The sequence below is a fragment of the Natator depressus genome, chromosome 3 (assembly GCF_965152275.1).
Source record: "Natator depressus isolate rNatDep1 chromosome 3, rNatDep2.hap1, whole genome shotgun sequence".
Lineage (NCBI taxonomy): Eukaryota > Metazoa > Chordata > Testudines > Cheloniidae > Natator > Natator depressus.
In genome coordinates this window covers 86,096,659-86,121,888 of record NC_134236.1, presented here as the reverse complement: position 1 = coordinate 86,121,888, position 25,230 = coordinate 86,096,659, and the positions used below count along the sequence as shown (strand labels likewise).

Sequence of the window (25,230 nt, the reverse complement as noted above, 5' to 3'; positions counted from 1 at the left end):
TACAATCACCTAGGAGTACTTAACACCATTTGAAATGCATCTTCATATTGTACTTCCTAGAAAAAAGGCTGGTTGCAGCCTCTCAAAGAAAAGAAGTGGGGGGGTACCAAGAAAATGAATGACGCAGAAAAAGTAAAAAACAACAAGAAAAACAACAAAAAAACGCACAACTCCTTGAACAGGAGTCAAAGGAATGAACAGGATGACAGAGACTATGGGTTTATTCAGTATTTTTAAAAGGCAGAAATAATCTAGACAAGCCACTGAATCCATTAGAGAAAGGATATCTGATTTACCCAAAAATGTATATAGCTTCTGGATTTGTTTTAAAGTACATTTGTGAAGTAACATTTTTGGTTGACAAAAAGTCTTACACAGTGGGATTAATATTTGAGCAGCAAAGCAGTGGTAAAGGAATACTGAAAGTTGTTCTTTGGGGGGTTATTTTACAATTTTCCTTTTTCTTTAAAAAGTAGCAGTGGTGTGGAGTCAAACAACTTTTTGACAGACACCAGCTATTTTCTGGAAAACATGGAGAAGATTGATTTGTGTAAGGCAATTCTGCAGCTGCATTTAAACACTGAGTATAGCTTTTTTCTAACAGAAATGAAAAGTTAAGAGTAACGTTTTCTCTGAAATAAATTTAAAGAATAAAATTCTGAGCTCTTGTAGAACAAAGTTAACTGAACTAGGAAGGTATAGTTTAATGGCACTATTTACCAGACATTTTTACAAACCAAGTGTGCAATACAAGTCACAAACTCTACTTCAGTTTCACCTTCTGTAAAATGGAAACAAATATTTTTGAAAGTATTAATATAATGGCATTTTGAAAAATGCTTTAAGCATTATTTTAAGTATGCAGTATTTGCAGTTGAACTCTCTCAGAAATTACCCAGCCTGCATTCAAGACATGAACTGAAAAGTGTTAAACACTTTGTTGTACTAGACGGGAGAGACAGTCATTAGGAACTAAAAGCATTTATTAACAGCCAATGTTAAACTGAACCTGCAACTTCACTTGAAAATAATGGGTATCTACAGAGGTACTCTAAAAGCTTCTAGCAACGCATGTCAATATTTTAAGTAAAAAGTTGGAACCTGTGAGAGCACTATAGACAATGAAGTATTTTAACAGCAGTGTAAAGATGGCATTATCGTTAGGGCTCCGTATCTGTCACAGAGGTTGCAGAAGTCATGGATTCTGTGACTTTCCATGACCTCTGTGACTTCTCCAGTGGCCACTGTGGCTGACCCCAGGGCCACCCAAGCAGCTGGCTCTGGAGCCAGCTACTCAGGTGGCCCCAGGGACAGCCACACTGACCGCTGCTGGAGCAGCTCCTGCAGCCAGCCACACCAGCCACTGCTCAGGCGGCCCCATGTAGCTGGCCTCAGGGACCGCCCAAGCAGCGGTCCCAGGGCAGCCAGAGCAGCCACGCCCCCTCCCCCGGCAGCGGTTCCGGGGAAGCCGGAGCAGCAGCTGGCCCTGTTGTCCCCCCCAGCAGTGGCCCCCTGGCTTTCCCTCCCTGCAGCAGTGGCCCCCACATTTAGTTGGGGGTATTTATAGTATAAGTCATAGGACAGCCATGAATTTTTGTTTATTGCCTGTGACCTGTCCATGACTTTTACTAAAAATACATGACTAAATCATAGCCTTAATTATTGTGAATCTACCCTATGCTCTCTGCATTGCCTGATGGTTGCTCTGAGCACAGGCTGACACTATGGTGTGGTTGCTACTATAATGGGCCACACACCTTCACAGAAACATCTACCACATGTAATACTATCATTGAGGTCAGAAACGTTTCCCTAGAAGAATTCTAAACAGCACCTCTAAATTTATTTGAAACAGCTGGACAGAGAGAGTTGCAATACATGAGTGGGAAGCTCTGTCTATCAGGACTATTTTTAATAATTAACAGTGGCTTCATCTTGGTGCTACCTCAAAAAGTCCAGCTGCAGCATCAATTCAAAGCAATATGTTATTTCATATGACTATACCAACAACTAAAAACTAACAGCAGCATTTTATAGACAATGTAGAATGCTACATATCTGCTTTCACTGCTATTACCCCACATTTTAACTAAAGTAAGATTACAAATTATTGTTAAAAAGAGACCACAAGGATAACACCGGGTGGGGAGCTGCTCCTACCTGCTGTTTTGGGGAGGAAGAGAGATGAGAATTTTAGTGATGGACTGGCAGACTTGGAGAACAAAATCTTTTATTTATCAATAGTAGTAGTATACCACAAAGAAATGTCACAGGGATTAAACACATCTCCCCTCTGCCATTTCCACAGGTGAGAATAGTTCAGTTTCCATGCTTAATCAGTCCTTGGTCTATGCAAAGTATGCCAATAAGGAAAATCAATTAGTGCTAAGTGTAGGGCTTTTCTGATGTGGACAATTGGCTGCTGAAAATTGGACAGCTAAATGAATTTCCCATTGGGTTCTGAACAGTCATTAGATGAGAAACTGCTTTCAGTCACTATTGATTTAGGCTGTGTTTGAAATGAGAACCTAGAGGATTAAAGGTTTATTTATTCCAATAGTAATCCTTGAACGATCAATTCCCTATAAAATAGCTTGAAATAATCTTAAAGTGCATGATAACGTTTAAAAAGAATTGATATTAGTACCCCAGCCCTGTAAAAATGATATCTAGGGCTTGAAAAATCCATTTGTATATTTGATCTGGATAGAAGTGAGGTGGAGAAAGAAAAATCTCCTTCTTTTCAATAACAGGTACCTGTGTCTGTTTCAAATTCACCAGCTCTCCCAACAACAGGCTGATATAAGACATGAATTCCTGAGCAGGGACAGAAACTTTGGTAGAAATGCTAGCTAGCACATCACCTGCCTTTCACTTATTTAAGTTTAGTAGCTGGGGTAGGGATTAGACTTCTTACCATAGACTACAGATAGGCTCCCTTACCTGGCCATAGCAGTCTTTGGCTAGTAGACTTAATTCCATACCTAGAATCTTTCTGATAAACTTTTAAAGACATGGCTAAGTCTATTATTGTCTATTCTGCAATAACCTTCTGTTTTGTTTCTTATTGCTAGCTTCACACCCTGGATCCTCCTTTCTGACGAAAATGTAGAAGAAGAAAAAAACAGATATACAGCAATTCACTTTGCTAAGCAAGTGATTTTACCTGTAAGATTTGTTTTCTTGGGGCTTGTACAACTAGCAGTCTGGAGGCTACATTAGGGTTATTGCTGGCCATCTATGACAACAGAAGAAGCTCAAGAGCTTTGGCACCACTACCAGCTGTCATTTGTCCAAGTCTCAAGCCTGTATTCCAGTATAATTTTCAAAGCATATAATTTAAAAAAAAAATTGACGTTATTAATAATAGTAACAATTATATAACAAACAGAAGGCAGTATCCTCACGTTTGGTGGATATACAAACAAGATACTACTCTTTCTTGTATGCTTGTACAGTATCTTAACCTATTTAGCAATTACGTTAGGGATATGGATAAGCAAGCTGTATGATATCAAAGGTAGAGAAAAGTAAAATAGAAAAATCTGAATCTTAACTGACCTCTTTGACCAAAGAAAGCATCTGCATTATGTCTAGTAATAGAGGGCAAAACTTATACTGTTCATATGGTGCTCTCCAACACTGATCTATTAGTGTATTCTCAAATATATTTCCACAGAGACTGCCATTTTAAATAAGTTTCCTTTAGTCCATAGTTTTGCCCATCTAGCAATTGATGTTTTAAGGCTCTTATTTCTGTTTTCAAATGTTCAGTTCTTAAACCACTTTCTCTTCTTATGTAATTTAAGATTTCTTTGAGATGATGAAATTTAGAATACATATGAAGGAGAAGGCAAGCCTAATTCAAAAAAGAGGAGGTAAATTCTGAGACAAGTTTGGGAGACACATTCATGACAATCTGGGTTACAAAGAACTATCAGAATGGTTTCTCTGATTCTTAAGATCAGTCTGGCCAACAGAGCAGCAATTAGAAAGGCTACAGCCAGCTATATCATCTTGTTCTATGATCTCATCACCTCTAACAGGTTATGCATAGGCACCTTCAGTTTACGCTTTAGGATTGTATGAAGTAGTGTGGGGTCTGTGGTACTCAAAAGCCAGCACTAAACCAAAACCCCAGCATCATGTTGAGGGTAATATTGCTGGAAATGAAGTGGAAGACAGAAGGCCTGATCTATAGGAAATGTAATCTCAATCCAATCTGTCAAAGTGCCTTCCTGTCCTGTTGTTTTGGAGCCAGATGTTAAAGATTATTAAGAAATTAAACTAGGTCTCTGACATAGGATCCAATTGTTGTTGTTGAAAATGCTTGAGCAGAAGAGGAAAATAATTGATTAAATAGCCCATGCAATGAGGTAAATGATTCCAGTATCTTCCTGAAGACAGCAGACTAAACAATGCATACAATGCTATGGTATCAGTGCATCAGTAATCATGCTGATCGTCTCATTAGTTCCTTCTACTCTCTCATCTATCTGGATCCATCTGCTGTCTCTTGCCTTATAGTTGGATTATAAGCTCTTCGGGCAGGGAGAGATCAACTTTTTGTTTTGTTGGCTCAGCACCTAGCACAATGGGGTCCTGGTCCATATTTAGGGTCCTAGGCACTGTGGTAATACAAATAAATAAATGCAGCTATTTGAAATGTTGCTGCCCTCATATTAGGTCTAATCACTATGGAAAGCAAGCTCATCATCAATTACTATTCAGGAACCATCTTGAGACTTAGAAGGGAACTGCTCCCTCTCAAAGAGCCTGCCAAGTCTGAAATGAGCACAGTCCTCTATTGTCCTGTGTTCCGTAGAAATTTATATTTCTTCTCCCTTCTCTATTAATCATATTTTTTGGATTTGTATGTATGTTTCAAGCTTGCTTTCAAATCAGATGAAGTTTCTAAAATTTATTCTTTACTCTCCCTGCTCCTTGCTCTCCATAAATGAGCACTTGCTGTGGGGATCAAAGCTTTTTTTCCTCCCCTTTTTAAAATAACTGGGGAAGATCCTGCTTGTATGAGCTACCTTTTCACAAGAAAGAGCTTTAAACTTCTTATAGAAGTATGTATGCAAAAAGTTACAAGAGTAGTTTAAACCTTCCACATCATATAATTCACTACACTATGGGATATTATTTTGAAGATCCTTAGTATGGAAAATTCTTATTGGTAATGTCCATGGGGTTGTGTCTTTTGCAGGTGACCCAGAGTTTTAAACATTTTTGACCTGACATCTGAGGATTTGATATTAACCCTGAAACATGTTTTTTGATTTCCAGACAGTAATCCTAAGGAACAAGTGTTAGGCTATCATTACTTAGGAATCTGACTCCAAACGGCTCACATCTTGATACAGTTGTGTAAGCCAGTCAGAAAATATCATAATAAACTCATGACAAGAGTTCTCAAAGATAACTGCTAATGTTTCCAAGATTGCTTCAGCTAGTTCCTTAAGTACCTAGGGTGAATTTCATCAGAGCCTGCTGACTTGAATACATCTAACTTATCTAAATATTCTTCAGCCTGTTCTTTTCCTATTCTGGCTTGCATTCCTTCTCCCTGTTAATATTATTTGTGTTAAGTATCTAGTCACAATTAACCTTTTTAGTGAAAACTGAAGCAAAATAGACATTGAATACATCAACCTTCTTGGTTTTGTCTGTTATTCACTCTCCTTCCCCATTAAGCAGTGGACCTACACTTTACTTAGTCTTTCTTTTGCTCCTAATGTATTTATCGAACCTCTTCTTATTACCTTTTATGTCCCTTGCTAAGAGTAACTGATTTCACACTTTAGCCTTTCTGATTTTTTCCCTACATGCTTGTGCTATTCTTTTGTACTCATCTTTAGCAGTTTTTCCATGTTGCCACTTTTTGTAGGATTCCTTTTTGATTTTCAGGTAATGAAAGAGCTCCTGATGGAGCCATATTGGTTTCTTGCTATTCTTCCTATCTTTCCTCTGTGTCAGGAAAGATGGGAAGAATAGCTGTGCTTAAATATTGTCTCTGAGAAACTGACAGCTCTCCTGAACTCCTTTATCCCTTAGATTTTCTTCCCATGTAACCTTACCTACTAGTTGTCTAAGTTTGTTGAAGTCCATTGTCCTTATTCTACTGTTCTCATTCCTTCCTTTCCTTAGAATCATGAAGCTTGAAGATTTCAGGATCATTTTCACCCAAGTTGCCTTCTCATTCAGTTTGCTACCAATTTCTCTCTTAGTCAGAATCAAGTTAAAATGGCTGCCCTCCTGGTTTCTTCATCCACCTTCTGAAAGAAGTTGTTGTTCTCTCCCCCCCCCCCACCCCCCCAACACTTTCCATGAACATACTGAACTTTCTGTGTTTTGCTGGATTATTTTTCCAACAGATATTTTGGTAGTTAAAGTCTTCTAGGTCTTGTGTTTCAAATATTTGTTATTTTTCCTAGAATATTTGAATATTTTTCCTATTTTTCTGCTTTCCTCTTCCTGATTTGGTGGTCTCTACTAGACATCTAACATGATGTTGCCCCAGATTTTTCCCCCTTTTATTTTCACTCAGAGACATGCAACTGGCCTTTCTCTCAGCTCCTTCTGAACCTTGGAACAAGTTCATACATTCTAGTACAACGCAACACCTTCTCTCTTTTCCTCTGTCTGTCCTTCCTGAACAAGGTGTACTCCTCTATATCAACATTCCAGCCATAATATTTATCCCACCAAGCCTCTGTGGTGCCAATTAAGTCATAATTTTGCTTGTGTACTAAGAATTCCAGTTATTCCTGTTTATTCCCCATACTCTTTGCATTTGTGAATAGAGAGTAAAAGATCTTGAGCAGATTCCACACTGTTCTCCCTCTTGTTGCTTCTATGACCCTATTAAAATTTATTATTCCTCTCCACCTCAACTTCTACCCCTCTTTTATACTTACATTTGGACTTTTGTCACCACACCTCATCCTAAAGCCATGTCCCATTTAATTTAAAGACGTAAAACAGCTGTGCACTGTATTTAATTGTAACTTTAAATAGTAAGTTGGTTGACAATATAAGAGTTTAAATATAAGGGCTTGTAAACTATTAATTAAATGTATTTGACAAATTCTACTAGCATTAATGTGATGCATTTTCTGAATATAATTTTATATTTTATCATTTATAATTTTATAATAACCACAACAAACTATCAAATAAACTACCCAACAAATACCAGTGAGTTTCATCAGATAATTATGCAGTACTGTTTGACCAGCCCTACTTAATCCATCCCTTGCCTTTGTAAGAACTGCTTTGCCTGTCTTTACTTCACTTGTTTTTCGTCCTGTATTAGACAGCAACACAGATTTTCCTGCAGTCTTCTCTACTCCTCCTCTTTCCTCTTCCCTACACTGCATTCTCTATCTCCTAACATAGATTTTTCTCTCCTTTTTCCATTTCTCCCCCAACACTTATCTCAGTAACATACTTCTCATTTCTAATTTATCCCATCATCTCTACCTCGCTTGCCCAACTACCAACATGACAATGCATGCACCCAAACAAAGGGCTAGGAAATTTTACTGATACTCAATAACCAAAGGACTAACCCTACTAGCCACAGATGGATACAAAACATGGGGTGAAGCTGGGATGGAGACCCTATTCGGGGGCAACATCAAGGTAAGAAGCCAGCCTCCATATCCCTCCAACTGTTGGGAAAAGGGAAGATGCTGAGATTTGTTTCAGGGTGTTAGCCCTGCACCCTGCTTATGAACTTCCCATTTTTTGTATCAACCTCAGGCTAGAGGTTGTCAGATAATTTGAAGCCACCCTCCCCACCTCTATCTGGATGCTGGAAGGGAGATGGAGCATTTCTTCTATTTCCTACTAGCATCTCTTGGTTGCCAGAGTGTGTGGGATTCGCTGCTGCTTAACTACTCTTTTCCCCCCTCCCCCCAGGCTGTTGAGTGTGCGGGATATCCACAGGGCTCTATGCCTCTCAGTTTACGGCTGCAAGAGGGGGTTTCTGTTACTATAACCATTCCCCAAAGCATTTTTAAGTTCCTATCCCTAGTAATAATTAAGGCTGCGAGTTTGTCATGGAGGTCACGGAAATCACAGATTTTCTGTGACCTCCATGACTTCTGTAGCAGCCGGTGCGCCTGGCCCGGGGGCTGACTGAACAGCTCAGGCAGCCCCTGCACCAGCCATTAACGGGGCAGTCTCAGGCCACTGTGCCCCCCCTTCCCCAGCAGGAGTTTGGGTGGGGGGCTCAGGGCTGGTGGTTGGGGCATGGGAGGGGGTGGGGGCTCTGGGCGGTGCTTACCTTGGGGGACTCCCCTGAAGCAGCAACATCCCCCTCCCTCTGCTCCTAGGCGGAGGCGCAGCATGGCCAGCAGTCTCTGCACAATTCCCCCACCCGCAGGGGCTGCCCCCTCAGTTCCTATTGGCTCCGTTTCTCAGGGTAGAGGCAGCGCGCAGAGCTGCCTGGCCACATCGCTGCCTAGGAGCTGAGGGACAGGGATGTCACCACTTCCGGGGAGGGACAGAGCCAGATAAGGAGCCTGCCAGCCCCACCACCCCCAGCCCCAGCCCGAGTGCCAGGTCGTGTGCTACTGCCCGCACTGCCCCCCCCCCGAGCTGTAACTGAAAAATTCAATCTGCAAATCATTTTTCCTATCATTCTTACTAGCACATATTTTAAACTGATGAGTGTTTATCAGGGATTATTTAAACAGACAGATATTCATAAATTGACCATCCATTTAACTTCAGGGGGATCAGAAGATGCAGTGTGTATCTTGTGATATTACAACATTTGGATTTGGTCAAAAGAGCTTCTGCTACTGGGGATGGAGGAGTCCTTTAGGCTTATATGTAAAATAATTATCATAAAATAAATCTTTCACACATGGGTGCTCTTTCAGGTATTAAAACACTCTGCTTTCTGATCAATGATCCAAGACCAAGGTTTAAAAAAGTTTACTAGTCCTGAAAGCATATGTATTACACTGCTTTGACAATGGGTGTAGCACTGCTTGTTCACAAAACATTAATATTTTACCATTACAGTATATTTATTGCTGGCTTGCTTTCTCCTGACTTTCTTTGCTTCTGACATGACTAGAACCAGAGATTAATCTATTATGGCGTTTGAATGCCAGGTTTTCTGAAATGCTAGTGATCATCAATTGAAGTGTTTACTTCAGAACCATCAAATTCTGCATGTAGGCAAACAGATATTACATTGATAAGATTTATAAAAATACCTATATAGTAATAAGTCGCAGTTATATATGCTATACTCCTCCCTTCCCTTTCCTCCTATTGTTTGTGATTCACTGGTCACATCTTGCCTTAGATTGTAAATTCTACAGGGATGGGACTGTGTCTTTGCAAAGCACCTACTACAAATGGGGCCCTGATCCCCATTGGAGCCTCTGGGTGCTACTGTAATATAAATAATAATTTAAGATACAGATGTTTAAAGGAGAAAAGTGTAAAACAGACAGAAGACTTCCCCATTTCTTTCAGTAACAAACTGTGAAGTAAAAAAAGAAAGAATTTGTTTTGCACTGGAATGGAAGGAATGTTTCCAAGTGTTAGATGCTGTTTAGGACTGATTTTCCTTGCAGGCAAAGCAGAGTACAACAAATTGAGGATTTTATGAAAACTCTACTAAAAGAATCCTTGGTTTTTTTCTCTGGGTCATTTGTCAGTTATTGTGATAATGTAAATTCCTCAGAAATGGAGACGCTTCCCCCCACATAGAATCTCAGGGTTGGAAGGGACCTCAGGAGGTCATCTAGTCCAACCCCCTGCTCAAAGCAGGACCAATCCCCAATTTTTACCCCAGATCCCTAAATGGCCCTCTCAAGGATTGAACTCACAACCCTGGGTTTAGCAGGCCAATGCTCAAACCACTGAGCTATCCCTCCCCAACATGTGGTAGACTGAACCAATCCTATTGAAATTCATAGCATTTTAATATTACTGAGATGTTAAATTAAGGTAGGTTATGCTTCTAGATATTTGTACAAAAGATCAAAATACTAGGTTTTAGGATATCTCCTGGGAGGAAACCCTTGATATTGCCATTTCAAGATCATTTTCTAAATATTACATTTCATACCTAACTTTACATAACTCTTTTCAAGGCATCATCAGAAAGTATAATGCCATTAAAAGCAGCATAGATCACAAGTTGCTTTTATATTCTGGATCCCTATCCCTCAATTTGAGCCATAAATTACCCCTATATGATACAGAAGAGACCATATTGCAAAAGCAGAGCATCTGTATATATGAAAGCGCATAATAAACAGAATAAACTATTTTAAATCAGTAAGCTGTATTTTTTTCCCGCAACTCTACTTGTGGGTTTAATCAAATCTTGGACCCAAGCAGCACCCATTTACAAGCATTCTAACAGAGCTGAGACTCTCTTATGTGCAGCAGTACTTTTGGCTAGTTAAAAGATTGTCATAATTTTTGCCTGTATTTTGCATAACCGAATTTACCTTAGTGATGGAAGGTATATTAGATTTGTCTTTCAGAATTCTGAAGGTTAAAGGTATGTTTAGTGATTTTCATTTGTTTAGTTATTGTTAGTTCCTCACACATACAAGGAAGGCATCAAATTAGATTTTTTTTTTATTATTATTATTATTATTATTTATTTTGCTCGCCTCTTGAGCTTTGTCATTTACTGGAGCAGCTGGAGAACTTAAAGCAAACAGAAGTCCAGTGCTCACTATTTCTACTTCACGTGGTATCTAGTCTGCAATTACACTACATGGGGATTTGTTTAAAAAAGGATTTACTCACTATTTTGAAGAAATACAGTCTACATAAGAATAGTAGACTGTATTTCACACAGTAAGACCACTAATAATACAATTATAACAAAATAACCAAAAACAAGTCACAATTTTTGGTCAATCAAAAATTCAAATCATTGCCCCCCTACGGAACCCCAGACTGGCAGCGGACTGAGCGGTGCCAGCGGCCGGAACCCCAGACCAGCAGCGTGGGTGGCAGACGGAACCCCAGACTGGCAGCGGGCTGATCAGCTCAGCCGGCTGCCAGTCTGGGGCTCCGTCCGCCGGCCCCTGCCAGCCAGGGTCCTGGCCGCTGGCCCCGCTCAGTTCAGGGCCCTGGCTGGCAGCAGAATCCCACTAAAAATCAGCTCGTGTGCCGCCTTTGGCATGCGTACCACAGGTTGCCGACCCCTGCATTAATTTAATACCAGCAGTGACATCTTTCATGCAGAATCTTTTCATGTATTTGATGCATTCATTGCCAAAAAACGATACAACATCATGACATCATAATTTGTCACCCACTGTGTTGCATATAGGCATTTTTTAAAAATAAAACTGTTTTTGCATCAAGTTACTGACTTATGCCAGACAAATTAATGAAAACTGAAGTAATCCTGATTTTTTCCATAATAGATGGCAACCCTAGTAGTGGCTGCTCTTTATCAAACATTCTTAGTGTGAGTTTGCTGAAGAGGCTGTGGAATGGAATAAACAATTCATCCCTTCAGCTTCTTTTCTTTTAAGGATACGCCTACACTACAGATGCTACAGTGGCATATCTACAGCACTGAACCTATGCTGCTGTAATGCATATGGTTCCTACATCGACAGAAGGGTTCTTCCAATGTGTAGTTAATCCATCTCTTTGAGAGGCGGTAGCTATGTCAACAGAAATTTCATCGACCAACCCACGTCTCCACTAGGGGTTAGAATTTTTTCACAGCCCTGAGCCTGTCAGCTAGGTGAATCTAATTTTTAAGTGTAGAGCAGGCCTAAGTCCTTTGCTTTGCAAGTCCATCACTTCAGGCTTGACAGCCCCGGTTAGTGAGTTATTTTTGAGTAGCTTCCTAAGAAATGGGATACTTGGCCAGTTGGATGAAGTTCATGTAAGGTGCCTCCAAGTTGCACCAAATATCATTAGAGTAAGAACTTTGTAGGCGGAGAAGGTGGTGAGGGAGTAGTATTTTTTTCTGCTGTGGAGACAAAGTAACGGAAGTACATGCACAAGATGTAGATGATTGACAGCTTCTATGGCACCATAGCTCCAGGTCCTATTAGTTATTGTAGAGACAGGAACTATCCTAAGGAGAACCAACCTTGGCAGGTATAAACCCATGAAAATGGGAATGGGAATGTTACTACTGGCATTATACAAAATTCAAGATCTCCTTTTTCGTACTTATTATTATGAAATTTCAAAGGGAAAGGCAAGATATAGCCCAAATATTTTGCTTCTAACAAAACCAGTGAATAATTTATTATTAAAACATTGATTTACTAGCAGTGCAAATTTTTGGCACAGCTCTAGTTAATAATATTACTGACATATCAATCAAAATGGGAAATTAAGGATGGACTAGAAATCAACTTTTTTTCTGCAATATATTTTAATTCTTTCATTACAATCTTGGTCAAAATCTCCCTATTTTGTTATCTGCAGGAGTGTTTTTTCATAAAGTATCCAATAAGTCCAAAGCATAATATTTGTATATTCTAAAGTATATTCTCAGTACTGCTCTGAACTCTAATATGCTGCATCCACTCACTATCCTCACTCAAATGATTGATAAATATACAGTGTAAATTGGCAATGTTTACTATTCAGGGCCTAAAAATCAAACAATTTTGTTCAGTCAATAGTACAACATTCATTTGAAGTGAAACAGAATACTACGTGGAGGCTTTCTTGTACAGTTATAATATTTTTCCTTTTTCCCCTCTATACAACTTCAGGGGAGAAAATGAGGAACTAAAAATTAAATTGGCTCCAGACTAAGAGAGTGCAAAGGTTCTGGCTGACAGCTAGAATGTCTCCTAATTGCAGACATTAGAACGCAAGCCACGTGATCCTCCACAGTACAACTCTGGTGTTAGATATTCCTATTACCAGTGGTTTTCTTAGTCCAGAATATAAAGGGAATAGATTTTTTAAAAAAACTAAACATAGCACTTACCAAGTGAACATAAGGCACAAAGTATCCAAAAAGTGCAGCGGGGATTCCAAAAGCCCAGATTCGATAACCCGTAACCTTGAAAATGGAGAAACTGAAAATCTTCTTTGCAGAAGGAAATCTCAACATGCCCTTCTTTCCACCCTCTTTGTCACTTGCACTGGAAATGAGGGGTTTGTAACTGAAGCCAGCCAGGAAAAGAACAAACATAAGGATGCACAGAACCCTTAAAGTGTTGTACAGGCCAACTGAATCAATCAACACTCTCAAAAGAAAAGGCAGTGACACAGTGAACAAGCTGCTGCCGGCAGTGACAATGCCATTCACTAGTCCAAGGCGCTTCTTGAAATAGTGCCCCAGAATGACCAAGGATGGCTGGTATGCAAATGAACAACCACAGGCAAATAAGATTCCATAGGTGAAATACAGAGGTTCAATGGTGCTATATCAAAAGAAAAAAAGTTTGAAAATTGCATTAGTATGTTACATACAACCCTGTGAATGCTCATATTCAACAGTTACATATAAAAGAGTTAATCTTCCACATATGTGATTGCAGAATAAAATATTAATATAATTTATACTTATTTACTGTAGAAGTAAATTCTATCTACTCAAGCATACAATAGTTAAGTGGGAAAATCAGAGAATATTTCATACTCTCATTGATGAGATCTGATTGAAAGTACACTTAATATTCTTTAAGAGATAGTCTCAGGTCAAGTTAGACCCAAAACGTAAGTTCAGTAACATCTGTGGTTTGTTTGTTTTTTAAATCCAGCGAAAATAATACTTTGTTTGGATTTAGCCATTTCCCTACTATGTTTGCAACCCAAATTTTGCAACATTATGATAATGCTTGAGGGCCAAAAAGTGAATCGGATGTCTATTTTTATGGTCCACAAGGAAAGTACAATAATGCAAGAAGTAAATGAACACTATTAATTGTAAAAACAAAAGGAGTCCTTGTGGCATCTTAGAAACTCACAAATTTATTTGGGCATAAGTTTTCATGGGCTAGAACCCACTTCATCAGATGCATGGAGTGGAAAATACAGTAGCAAGTACATATACACAGTACATGAAAAGTTGGATTAGCCTTACCAAGTATGGGGGTCAGTCTAACAAGACAATTCAATTAACAGTAGAATACCAAGGGAGGAAAAATCACTTCTGTAGTGGTAATGAGGGTGGCCCATTTCAAACAGTTGACAAGAAGATGTGAGTAACAGTAGGGGGAAATTAGTATGGGGAAATCCTCATTGTTTTTGCTGATACAGACTAACACGGCTACCACTCTGAAACTATTAATTGTGAAGAATAAAACTAAAAAATTATTTCAAATTTTAGTATAATGGGTTATATATAACTGGTCAGATTTTGTTAAGTATGATTTTTCACCTGACAACATCCCTTTAACCATAACCAAATATTCAAAGTTTTTTCACTTTTTTACATCAGTGTTTTCCAGCATTTATATTTACATACACAGGTATAGTACAGCCCAAAAAAAGTAATGAGAAAAAAAATCTATTAAAAGAGAATGACATTCTTACGCCAGTTTATATTAGGAACAAGCAGCACAATAATTTGTTCCTCATGGCAGAGATTCCACCACAAAATACAACTGAAGTGAAAACAGGGCCATTCTTTTGCTACACAAGTAAGATTAGGCTGCCACCAAAAAGATGCTTGCTCCAGAGAATATGGGTATAATTAATAAGGAGCATACAAGCAAAGTAATGAAAATATATTTTCATCTCCCGGGGATTGAGACAGCTGCAACACAGAGGAGAGATTACAACAGTGAATTCTGCGTTTGAATTCTGTTAGAAAGTCAAGTACCAAGCGCTTATTTCAGGGGGTTGTCTAGACAAGGATGAAAGATGCATTTTACAAAACAGTTAGCTAACACATTTTAAGTACAACTTTTTAAACCTATAGTGCAAACAGAGCAAATTGTATTCTAAAATATGAAAGACAGTGGCAGCGAACCCTAGAATTTTAGAATGTATTAGTTAAAACATATTGGCTAACATGTTTTTAAAATACACCTTTTATCCTAGTCTAGGTAAGCCGTAAGAGGGCAACTACAGTTGGGCTACTACTGGCTTGCAATAAACATTAATAAACTGGGAGGACTATCGTCTTGGAATTATTATATTAAAATCAAACAGGAGAGTCCAATGGCACAATACATCTTATGTGTGTTTGTTAGTAATGTTTTTTGTTCCTTTCCTTCTGCCAAAAGATGGCAGCCTAATCTTTTGTAAATAGATGTATTCAGGTCCTGGAGTTCTATGTGGTATCTTAGAACTAATACTGTTCTTCAGTCTGTAAAATGACTCATGACAATGATCTAATCAAAAAGTAGATGAAGGCATAATTTAGATGTAGAAAACTACAGTATATATTTGCTCTAAAAAATAAATGACAAGCAGCCATTAAATGTAGCTATGATTTACTGATTGTGTTACATCTGTTCTTTTCAATATGAAACCTATCCATTAAGAGGCAAAAACTTTAAATGTGTGCATGTAGCAGAAATGTTTTACTATATGTATGTTGTGCGTATTTGTTAACTCTTTCAAAGGAATCTAATGCTGGAGATATGATTTACCATTCACAAAAGTGGTTCTGGTTTATTATTAGATTATACCCCTTCTGGTGCTTTATTACTTTCTCTAATTATTTTCTCAGTTATTTTTCACTGATTGACGATCACAAAAACTAATCAATCTTAGTTGTTTACTATTTCGTCTTATCTTGCTGCTGTTGGTTACCTTGCATGCAATATGGGTCACAAATTGATCTGCAGAGCTTAGAGCAGCAAACTTTTTATTATGGGTAGTAAATTGTGCAAGTGTTCCCTCTCTGCACACAAACACTCTCTCTCACTTTTCTCCACCTAAGGCACCTTATTAGTCAAACAGAAATTCTGCAGTTCCAAGGAATGTTTACAGAGGTATACTCTGGCAAGAAGGAGGTGACACAGGCAGCTTTCTGTCCTAAGATGAAAAACAGCTCAGTGTTATGCATTCATTAAACTATTCAGAAAAAAACTCTTAAGTACTGATTGATGGTCATAAAAATGAATCAGTCTTACTATTTACTTTCCAGTTGCTCTCATCCTTACTGGTTTTCCTGATATCCTGAATCAAAAAGGGTCTTTTCCCTCTGCCTCCCATTCTGTCCTTTTAAAGGGCAGCAGCAGTAGGGTGACCATACATCACGTTTTGGCCAGGACAATCCCTTTTTAAAGCCCTGTCCTGGCCGTCCTGACTTTTAATGCAAAAGTTGGCATTTTTCCCGTTTGCTCAGTTGGCAAGAGCAAATGGCACAAATGCCCACTTTTGTCAAAAAAGTGAGTTGCAGAGGAACAGATGAGGTGGGGAAGGGAGATACCAATTCTGCGCACGGGGGAAGGCAGGGCTCTGGCAAGGGGCATTTAGGGCTCAAGCGAGCAGCTATGCCAATATCAGCCCCGCGTGGGGGCAGGGACAGGGTTCAGCACATGGAGGGCTTTAGCAAGCAGCAACACCAGCACGGCAGGGCTCAGGCAGGGGGCAGGCAGGGCTCGAGCAAGCAGTGACACTAGCGTCAGCCTTGCATGGGGGGCAGGGAGGCAGGGCTGGAACGAGCAGCAACATCAGCATCAACCTCGCACAGGGAGGGCAGGTAAGGCTCAAGTGAGCAACAACGCCAGCCTTGCATGGGGGGCAAGCAGGACTCAGGCGAGCAACAACGCCAGCTCCATGTGGGGAGGAGGGCTCAGGCGAGCAGCTCGGGCCAATCCCCCATGATGTCCTATTTTCCCTTTGGGCAATGTGGTCACCCTAAGCAGCAAGAACCTACTCAGTACCCTCTCTATGGGTAACAGTCTCACAAACAGGAAAAAGGAAGGCAAAATAGTAGGTGAACACTATATGAGGAGCTAGATGATAGCAGGAAGAGAAGAAATGGTTATTCAGTCTGTGAAGTAACTGTGGTTCTTTGAGATGTGCATCCCTAAGGCTGCTCCATTCTAGGTGCCCTTGTTCCCCCCGCATCTTTGAGCGGGGATTGCTCATGGCAGTGTCTGTTTGGCCTGCATATGCATCTTACTCAGTCTCATACTCTGTGCTGTTATATAGCACTGTGAGAGTGAACTGCTCTCAGGTCCTTCTCTACCACATGGCTCCACAGCAGAAAACTCCAAAGCTGAGAGGAAGGAGAACAGGTAGTAAAGCTCCCAAAGGGACACACATCTTCTGCAAGTAGTGTCCCAAAGGGTGCTCCATTCTAGGGGTATGTCTACACTACGAAATTAGGTCGAATTTATAGAAGTCGGTTTTTAGGAAGTGATTTTATACAGTCGATTGTGTGTGTGTCCACTAAGCGCATTAAGTCGGCAGAATGCGTCCACAGTACCGTGGCTAGCGTCAACTTCCGGAGCGTTGCACTGTGGGTAGCTATCCCACAGTTCCCGCAGTCTCCGCTGCCCATTGGAATTCTGGGTTGAGCTTCCAGTGCCTGATGGGGCAAAAACATTGTCGCGGGTGGTTTTGGGTACATGTCGTCAGTCGCCCCTCCCTCCGTGAAAGCAATGGCAGACAATCGTTTCACGCCTTTTTTCCGTGCAGACGCCATACTGCTTTTAGCAGACGGTGCAGTAGGACTGCTAACCATCGTCATCCAACCACCACTTCTGCTGCAACTCTGCTCTCCTGGTGCCATGAATCCACCTCACAGGTCGTCTCATCGTTCTTTATAAATATCTATTCTCGTGGCATCCCGTCATCATCGACCACTTCCGCTGCAACTCTGCTCTCCTGCTCTTGTCTCGATAGCGAATTTCTCCATGTTGTCTGTCATGGGCTCCCGGGTACGTGTGTTCTTCCTCGGGAAATGTGAGCGGTGCTAACCATCGTCCTCCACTGCTTCCGCTGCAACTCTGCTCTCCTGCAGACGCCATACCACGGCAAGCATGGAGCCCACTCAGCTCACCGCTGCTGTTGTGAGTGTTGTAAACACCTCGCGCATTATCCTGCAGTATATGCAGAACCTGCAAAAGCAGGCACAGGAGGCGACAACAGCGCGATCACAATAGATCACAATAGTGATGAGGACATGGACACAGACTTCTCTCAAAGCATGGGCCCTGGCAATTTGGACATCATGATGGTAATGGCACAGGTTCATGCCATGGAATGCCGATTCTGGGCGCGGGAAACAAGCACAGACTGATGGGACTGCATAGTGTTGCAGGTCTGGGATGATTCCCAGTGGCTGCGAAATTTTCGCTTGCGTAAGGCCACTTTCATGGAACTTTGTGACTTGCTTTCCCCTGCCCTGAAGCACAAGAATACCAAAATGAAAGCAGCCCTCACAGTTCACAAGCAAGTGACGATAGCCCTCTGGAAGTTTGCAATGCCAGACAACTACTGGTCAATCGGGAATCAATTTGGAGTGGGTAAATCTACAGTGGGGCTGCTGTGATCCAAGTAGCCAGTGCAATCACTGAGCTGCTGCTATCAAGGGTAGTGACTCTGGGAAATGTGCAGGTCGTAGTGGATGGCTTTGCTGCAATGGGATTCCCTAACTGTGGTGTGACGATAGATGGAACGCATATCCCTGTCTTGGGACCAGACCACTTTGGCAGCCAGTACGTAAACCACAAGGGGTACTTTTCCATGGTGCTGCAAGCACTGGTGGATCACAAGGGATGTTTCACCGACATCAACGTGGGATGGCCGGGACAGGTGCATGACACTCGCATCTTCAGGAACTCTGGTTGGTTTGAACAGCTGCAGGAAGGAACTTACTTCCCAGAACAGAAAATTACCGTTGGGGATGTTGAAATGCCTATAGTTATCCTTGGGGTCCCAGCCTATCCCTTAATGCCATGGCTCATGAAGCCATATACAGGCACCTGGACAGTAGTAAGGAGAAGTTCAACTATAAGCTGAGCAAGAGCAGAATGGTGGTAGAATGTGCATTTGGACATTTAAAAGCATGCTGGCGCAGTTTATTGACTAGGTTAGACCTCAGTGAAACCAATACTCCCATTGTTATTGCTGCTTGCTGTGTGCTCCACAATATCTGAGAGAATAAGGGTGAGAGGTTTATGGCGGGGTGGGAGGTTGAGGCAAATCACCTGGTGGCCGATTATGCACAGCCAGACACCAGAGCGATTAGAAGAGCACAGCTGGGTGACCTGCGCATCAGAGAAGCTCTGAAAACCAGTTTCATGACTGGCCAGGCTATGGTATGACAGTTCTGTTTGTTTCTCCTTCCCTGTAAGCCAACCAACCTCCCCTCTTCGATCACCACTTTCAGAGGCAATAAAGTCATTATTGTTTCAAAATCATGCATTCTTTATTAATTCATCACACAAATAGGGGGAAAACTCGCAAGGTAGCCTGGGAGGGTGGGTAAGGAGGGAAGCACTGGGTGGGGTGGTGGATGAGGGGAGGAGGGAAGGACAATGCCACACTACAGTTCAAAACTTATTGAATGCCAGCCTTCTGTTGCTTGGGAAATCCTCTGGGGTGCAGTGGCTGGGTGCCCATAGCCTCCTGCCCCTCACCCCCCCGCGTTCTTGGGCATCTGGGTGAGGAGGATATGGAACTTGGGGAGGAGGGCAGGCTGTTATACAGGAGCCACAGTGGCGGTCTGTGCTCCTGCTGCCTTTCCTGAAGCTCCACCAGACGCCTAAGCATGTCAGTTTGCTCCTCCATTAGGCTCAGCATTGCATCCTGCCTCCTCTCATCACGCTCCTTCCTCTTCTCATTGCGTTCATTTAACGCGTTCCTGGACTCTGCCATTGTTTGCCTCCACGCATTCTGCTGAGCTCATGCAGTGTGGCAGGTCTGCATGAGTACTGAGAACATCATCGCTCATGCGTTTTTTTCGCCTTCTAATCTGCGCTAGCCTCTGGGATGGAGATGATAGGGGGAGCGTAGAAACATTTGCAGCTGCGGGAGGAAACAAAGGAAGAGTAGTATTTTAAAAGATACATTTTAGAGAACAAAGGGAAAACTATTTCACACTGAATCAAGCGATTTACACCCCCTCCCCCCCCCCCACATGGCTAGTATCAGGGAAGATCCCTCTCAGCCAAACGCGAACAGCTCAGCGTGAACAGGCCTCCCTCCAACGTGTGGCAAAGGCTTTTAGAGTACCTCCAGGAGAGCTTCACAGAGATGTCCCTGGAGGATTTCCGCTCCATCCCCAGACATGTTAACAGACTTTTCCAGTAGCTATATCGGCCGCGAATGCATCCCAAGTCTTCAGGGCAAATTAATCATTAAACAGGCTTGCTTTTAAACCATGTATTTATATTTAGAAAGGTACACTCACCAGAGGTGCCTTCTCCAGCTTCATGGTCCAGGAGCCCACCTTGGGAGAGTTGGGAGGGTACTGGCTCCAGGGTGATGAACAGTTAGTTCCTGGCTGCCGCAGAGAAGGGATCGCCTCCTAGAATGGCATGCAGCTCATCATAGAAGCGGCATGTATGGGGCTCTGACCCGGAGTGACCATTTGCCTCCTTTGTTTTTTGGTAGGCTTGCCTCAGCTCCTTAACTTTCATGCAGCACTGCTGTGTGTCCCTGTTGTAGCCTCTGTCCATCATGCCCTTGGAGATTTTGGCAAATATATTGGCATCTCGTCCTTTGGAACGGAGTTCTGCCTGTACGGATTCTTCTCCCCATACAGCGATCTGATCCAGTACCTCCCGTTTGGTCTATGCTGGAGCTCTTTTGTGATTCTGGGACTCCATGGTCACCTCTGCTGATTAGCTCTGCACGGTCACCTGTGCTGATCAGCTTGCCACGCTGGCCAAACCGAAATTAAATTCAAAAGTTCCCAGGGCTTTTCCTGTCTACCTGGCCAGTGCATCTGAGTTGAGAGTGCTGTCCAGAGCAGTCACAATGGAGCACTCTGGGATAGCTCCCGGAGGCCAATACCGTCAAATTGCATCCACACGACCCCAAATTTGACCCAGCAAGGACGATTTTAGCACTAAACCCCTCGCCAGGGAGGAGTACAGAAATCGATTTTAAGAGCCCTTTAAGTCGACAAAACAGGCTTGGTTGTGTGGATGGGTGCAGGGTTACATCGACCTAACGCTGCTAAATTTGACCTAAACTCGTAGTGTAGACCAGGGCTTGGTGAATACTGAGCAGTTCCCCTTAAGGAGGAGGGGGCTTTGATTTAAGTCAAGTATTGAAAAAAATATAGCAGAGGCAAATGCAGCATTGGAAAGCAAGTCATGTATTATTGCATAGTGCTCAGCAATGGTACGTATAGAGACCTCCATCACGGCTCTACATATTTCAGTAATGGGAACATTTATGAGAAGGGCTGTAGAAGAGGAAATAGATCTCGTAGAGCACGTTCGTATGTCAGAGTCCTTAGAGACTACAGAGTAGCAGCCGTGTTAGTCTGTATCCGCAAAAAGAAAAGGAGTACTTGTGGCACCTTAGAGACTAACAAATTTATTTGAGCAAATTCTCTAAGGTGCCATAAGATATTGTCCTAAAAAGATTCATATGTCCCTTCATGCTTCAACCACCATTCCAGAGAACATGCATCCATACTGATGACAGGTTCTGCTCGATAATGATCCAGAGCAGTGCGGACCAACCCATGTTCATTTTCATCATCTGAGTCAAATGCCACCAGCAGAAGATTGATTTTCTTTTTTGGTGGTTTGGTAGTTTCCACGTTGGAGTTTTGCTCTTTTAAGACTTCTGAAAGCATGCGCCACACCTCGTCCCCCTCAGATTTTGAAAGGCACTTCAGATTCTTAAACCTTGGGTTGAGTGCTGTAGCTATCTTTAGAAATCTCACACTGGTACCTTCTATGCGCTTTGTCAAATCTGCAGTGCAAGTGTTCTTAAAATGAACAACATGTGCTGGGTCATCATCCGAGACTGCTATAAATGGGGGTAAAACAGAGCAGGAGACATACAATTCTCCCCCAAAGAGTTCAGTCACAAATTTAATTAATGCATTATTTTTTTAATGAGCATCATCACAGTTTTGTCCTCTGGAATGGAGGTCAAAGCATGAAGGAGTATACGAATGTTTAGCATATCTGGCACATAAATACCTTGCAATGCCAGCTACGAAAGTCCGAATGCCTGTTCTCACTTCAGGTGACATTGTCAATAAGGAGGAGGCAGCATTATGTCCCATAAATGTACACAAATTTGTTTGTCTTTGCGATTGGCTGAACAAGGAGGAGGACTGAGTGGACTTGTAGGTTCTGAAGTTTTACATTGTTTTGTTTTTGAGTGCAGTTATGTCACACACAAAAAAACTACATTTGTAAGTTGCACTTTCACGATAAAGAGACTGCACTACAGTACTTGTATGAGGTGAATTGAAAAATACTCTTGTGTGTGTTCTTTACAGTGCAAATATTAGTAATCAAAAATAATAATATAAAGTGAGCACTGTACACTTTGTATTCTGCGTTGTAACTGAAATCAATATATTTGAAAATGTAGAAAAACATCCAAAAATATATAATAAATTTCACTTGGTATTCTATTGCTTAACAATGCGACTAAAACTGCAATTAATTTTTTTGAGTTAATCAGGTGAGTTAACTGATTAATTGACAGCCCTAATGGGTACGGAAAGTAGTGTAGTTAGACTGTGTCTGTTCAATGAATAAACAGTCTTGAGACACCCTTGAAGACATCACATTAGCAGTCTTGCATGGTGGATAACAGAAATCCTAACTGCCATATGCCCCAACTGCTGAAGACCATTCTTCACCAGGGTTTGAGGGCTGATCTGGATGGATTATGTTGACTATGCTGGATAGGGCCATGAATCTGTGCATTGGGAGGTAGGCTCTTGCTGCTACTGAATCAAGATGAGCACCTATGAATTCTACCTTTTGCACAGGGGCTGAGGTGGCTTTGCAAATTGGCCATGAAGTTACACCCAGGGAGTAATCTTTCAGAAGTCAAGGTAAATGAGCACCAGAATTCCTTTTCTGAGGAGGTGCGCCACTACTACTAGCATGACCTTTGAAAAGATCCCTGGGGCAGATTATAGGCCAAAGGGAGCACACTGTACTGAAAATGGTCCTGACAGACAGTGAAACGTAGGTATCTTTTGTGGGATTGGTGGATTGCTATATGGAAAAGTGTGTCCTGAAAGTTGAGGGATGAGAATCAATTCCCTTGTTCCAGTGACAGAATTATCGCTACAAGCATCACCATTTTGAATTTTTGTGCCTTCACAAAGGTGTTCAGTAGCCTTAAATCTAGGATAGGTCTCCAACTGCCATTCTTTTTTGGAACCAGGAAATACCTGGAATAAAACCCCTTTCTTCTGTACTGTATGGAAACCGCTTTTATAGTGCCCAACAGTAGAAAAGAGTATTGCCTGTCGTAGCAGGTTCTCATGAGTGAGGTCCCTGAAGAGGGACAGGAAAGGGGGGGTTGACAGGCAGAAAAGTAGTAAAGTGCATGGAGTACCCTGTGGAGGTGATCTCCAAAACCCACTTGTCCATAGTGATGGACTCCCAAGCCCACAGTAAGTGGTAAAGGCAGTCGCCGAACAGAGAAAGGCAGGTGAATAGATTGAGCTGGTAAGAATGGTGCTTGGAGATGGAAAGCTGCAAGGTCAAAAGGTTTTCTTCTCTAGAACCTCTGTGTCTTGCATTGTGGTTAGTATGATTTTTGGGCGATCGAGATTGGGTGGGACAAAAATCTCTGGGCCATCTGGGACTTACAAAACTTTCTCTTGTGGGCAGGTGTATATATCCCAAGAGAACGTAAAGTAGCCCTGGAGTCCTTTAACGTGTGCAGAGACTTGTCTATGTCGTCAGCAAATAGTTTAGTACCATCAAAGGGGAGGTCCTTGACTGTATTGTGGACCTACTTTGGAAACCCTGAAAGCTGGAGCCTGAAGGCCCTCCTCATAATACCAATGGGAAATCAAGTGGGCAGCAGTATCAACAGCATCAAGGAAGATTTGCAGAGATGTTCTGGCAAGCAGCTGACCTTCTTCAATAATTGCCTGGAATTGCTCTCTAATGTTCTGCTTGCAGATGCTCAATAAATGAAGTCTGCTTGGTGTAATTTGTATGATTGAATTTCGCCATTAAAGCCTGGTAAGTTGACTATTCTGAATTGTAGAATAGCTGATGAATATGATTTTCTACAAAACAGGTCCAGACACTTATGATCCTTGTTATAGGATGCGGATTTACTGCCTCCCATGTTGGTTAACTGCATCAACCACCAAAGAGTTAGGAGAGGGATGAGAGAATAAAAATTCAGAGTTCATAGACAGAACATAATATTTCTTATCTGCTCTCTTGCATGTAGATAGAATTGTGGCTGGAGTGTGCTGGATAACCTTTGCAGGGTCCAGTAGAGCATCATTAACAGGAAAGGCAAAGCAGGGAGATGAAGCTGTCTGAAGGATGTCAAGCAGCTTATGATGTGATTCTTTGACCTCCTTGTCTCTTGACAAGGTCCTGAAACTACTTGCAGTTGTTTGCCAGGGATGGAGGAGGTGGCATAACTGCTTCAGCCAGGGATGAAGAAGAGATGCTGGCCAGTGGAGAGACACCTTCATCAGCCTTAGCTTCCTGTTCCACAAAGACTTCTTCCTGAAATTCCAGTTTCCTAGAGCGGGAGGGTGATGAAGGTTGTCTATCTCTGTGACAGATGGTGCTCAAGGCCCTAGAGAATTGCTGGCAATAAGTCATCCAACGATCCCAGTATGACTGAGGAGGTGGTGCATATGGCATGAGTGGAGGCATCCATGGGTGTTCATACCAGTGAAATGGTGGTTATAGCCATCTTTCATGAGTGATACCAATCTCCTCAGAGACCTCTGGAAAAGAACCTCTATATGAATGGAGAGGAGAGCATTGCACAGATATTGGGGAGACTGAGAAAAGATCTTCATCAGAATCCTCCTCTTCCAATCATTCTATGGCAGTGGAGTGCCATGGAGAACTTGAGAGACAGTCTTTGGAAGTCTTATTAGAGGAATTTTGGGTCTTCCTCTTAGATGCCCACAAGGAGTACGATGTGGAGATAGTGGAGGCAGTGAACTTACCTGGAGACCAGTGTTTGGGGGGAGGAAGTCCCCTGCCCAGTGTCAGAGGCAGGGCACAGTGAGCTGTCCATCATGAGAAGCTGAAACTTGATCTCCCTATTTTTTCTGGCTCTAGATTTTAATGCCAGACAGAAGTGGCACTTTTGGGAAATATGAGATTCCCTGAGGCAACAGATGCACTGGGAGTGTTC

General features: G+C 41.8%; 1 protein-coding gene across 1 annotated transcript in view; it reads right to left on the bottom strand.

Moving 5' to 3' along the window:
• Positions 1–13,299, bottom strand: part of LOC141984830 (monocarboxylate transporter 10-like) — a 53,698-nt gene extending 40,399 nt beyond the window's left edge. The window contains exon 1 of the mRNA XM_074948246.1: positions 12,968–13,299. Coding sequence (XP_074804347.1) covers positions 12,968–13,174 — 207 coding nt within the window. The 5' untranslated portion in view covers positions 13,175–13,299. The remainder of the gene's footprint in view (positions 1–12,967) is intronic.
• Between the last annotated feature and the right edge of the window lie 11,931 nt (positions 13,300–25,230).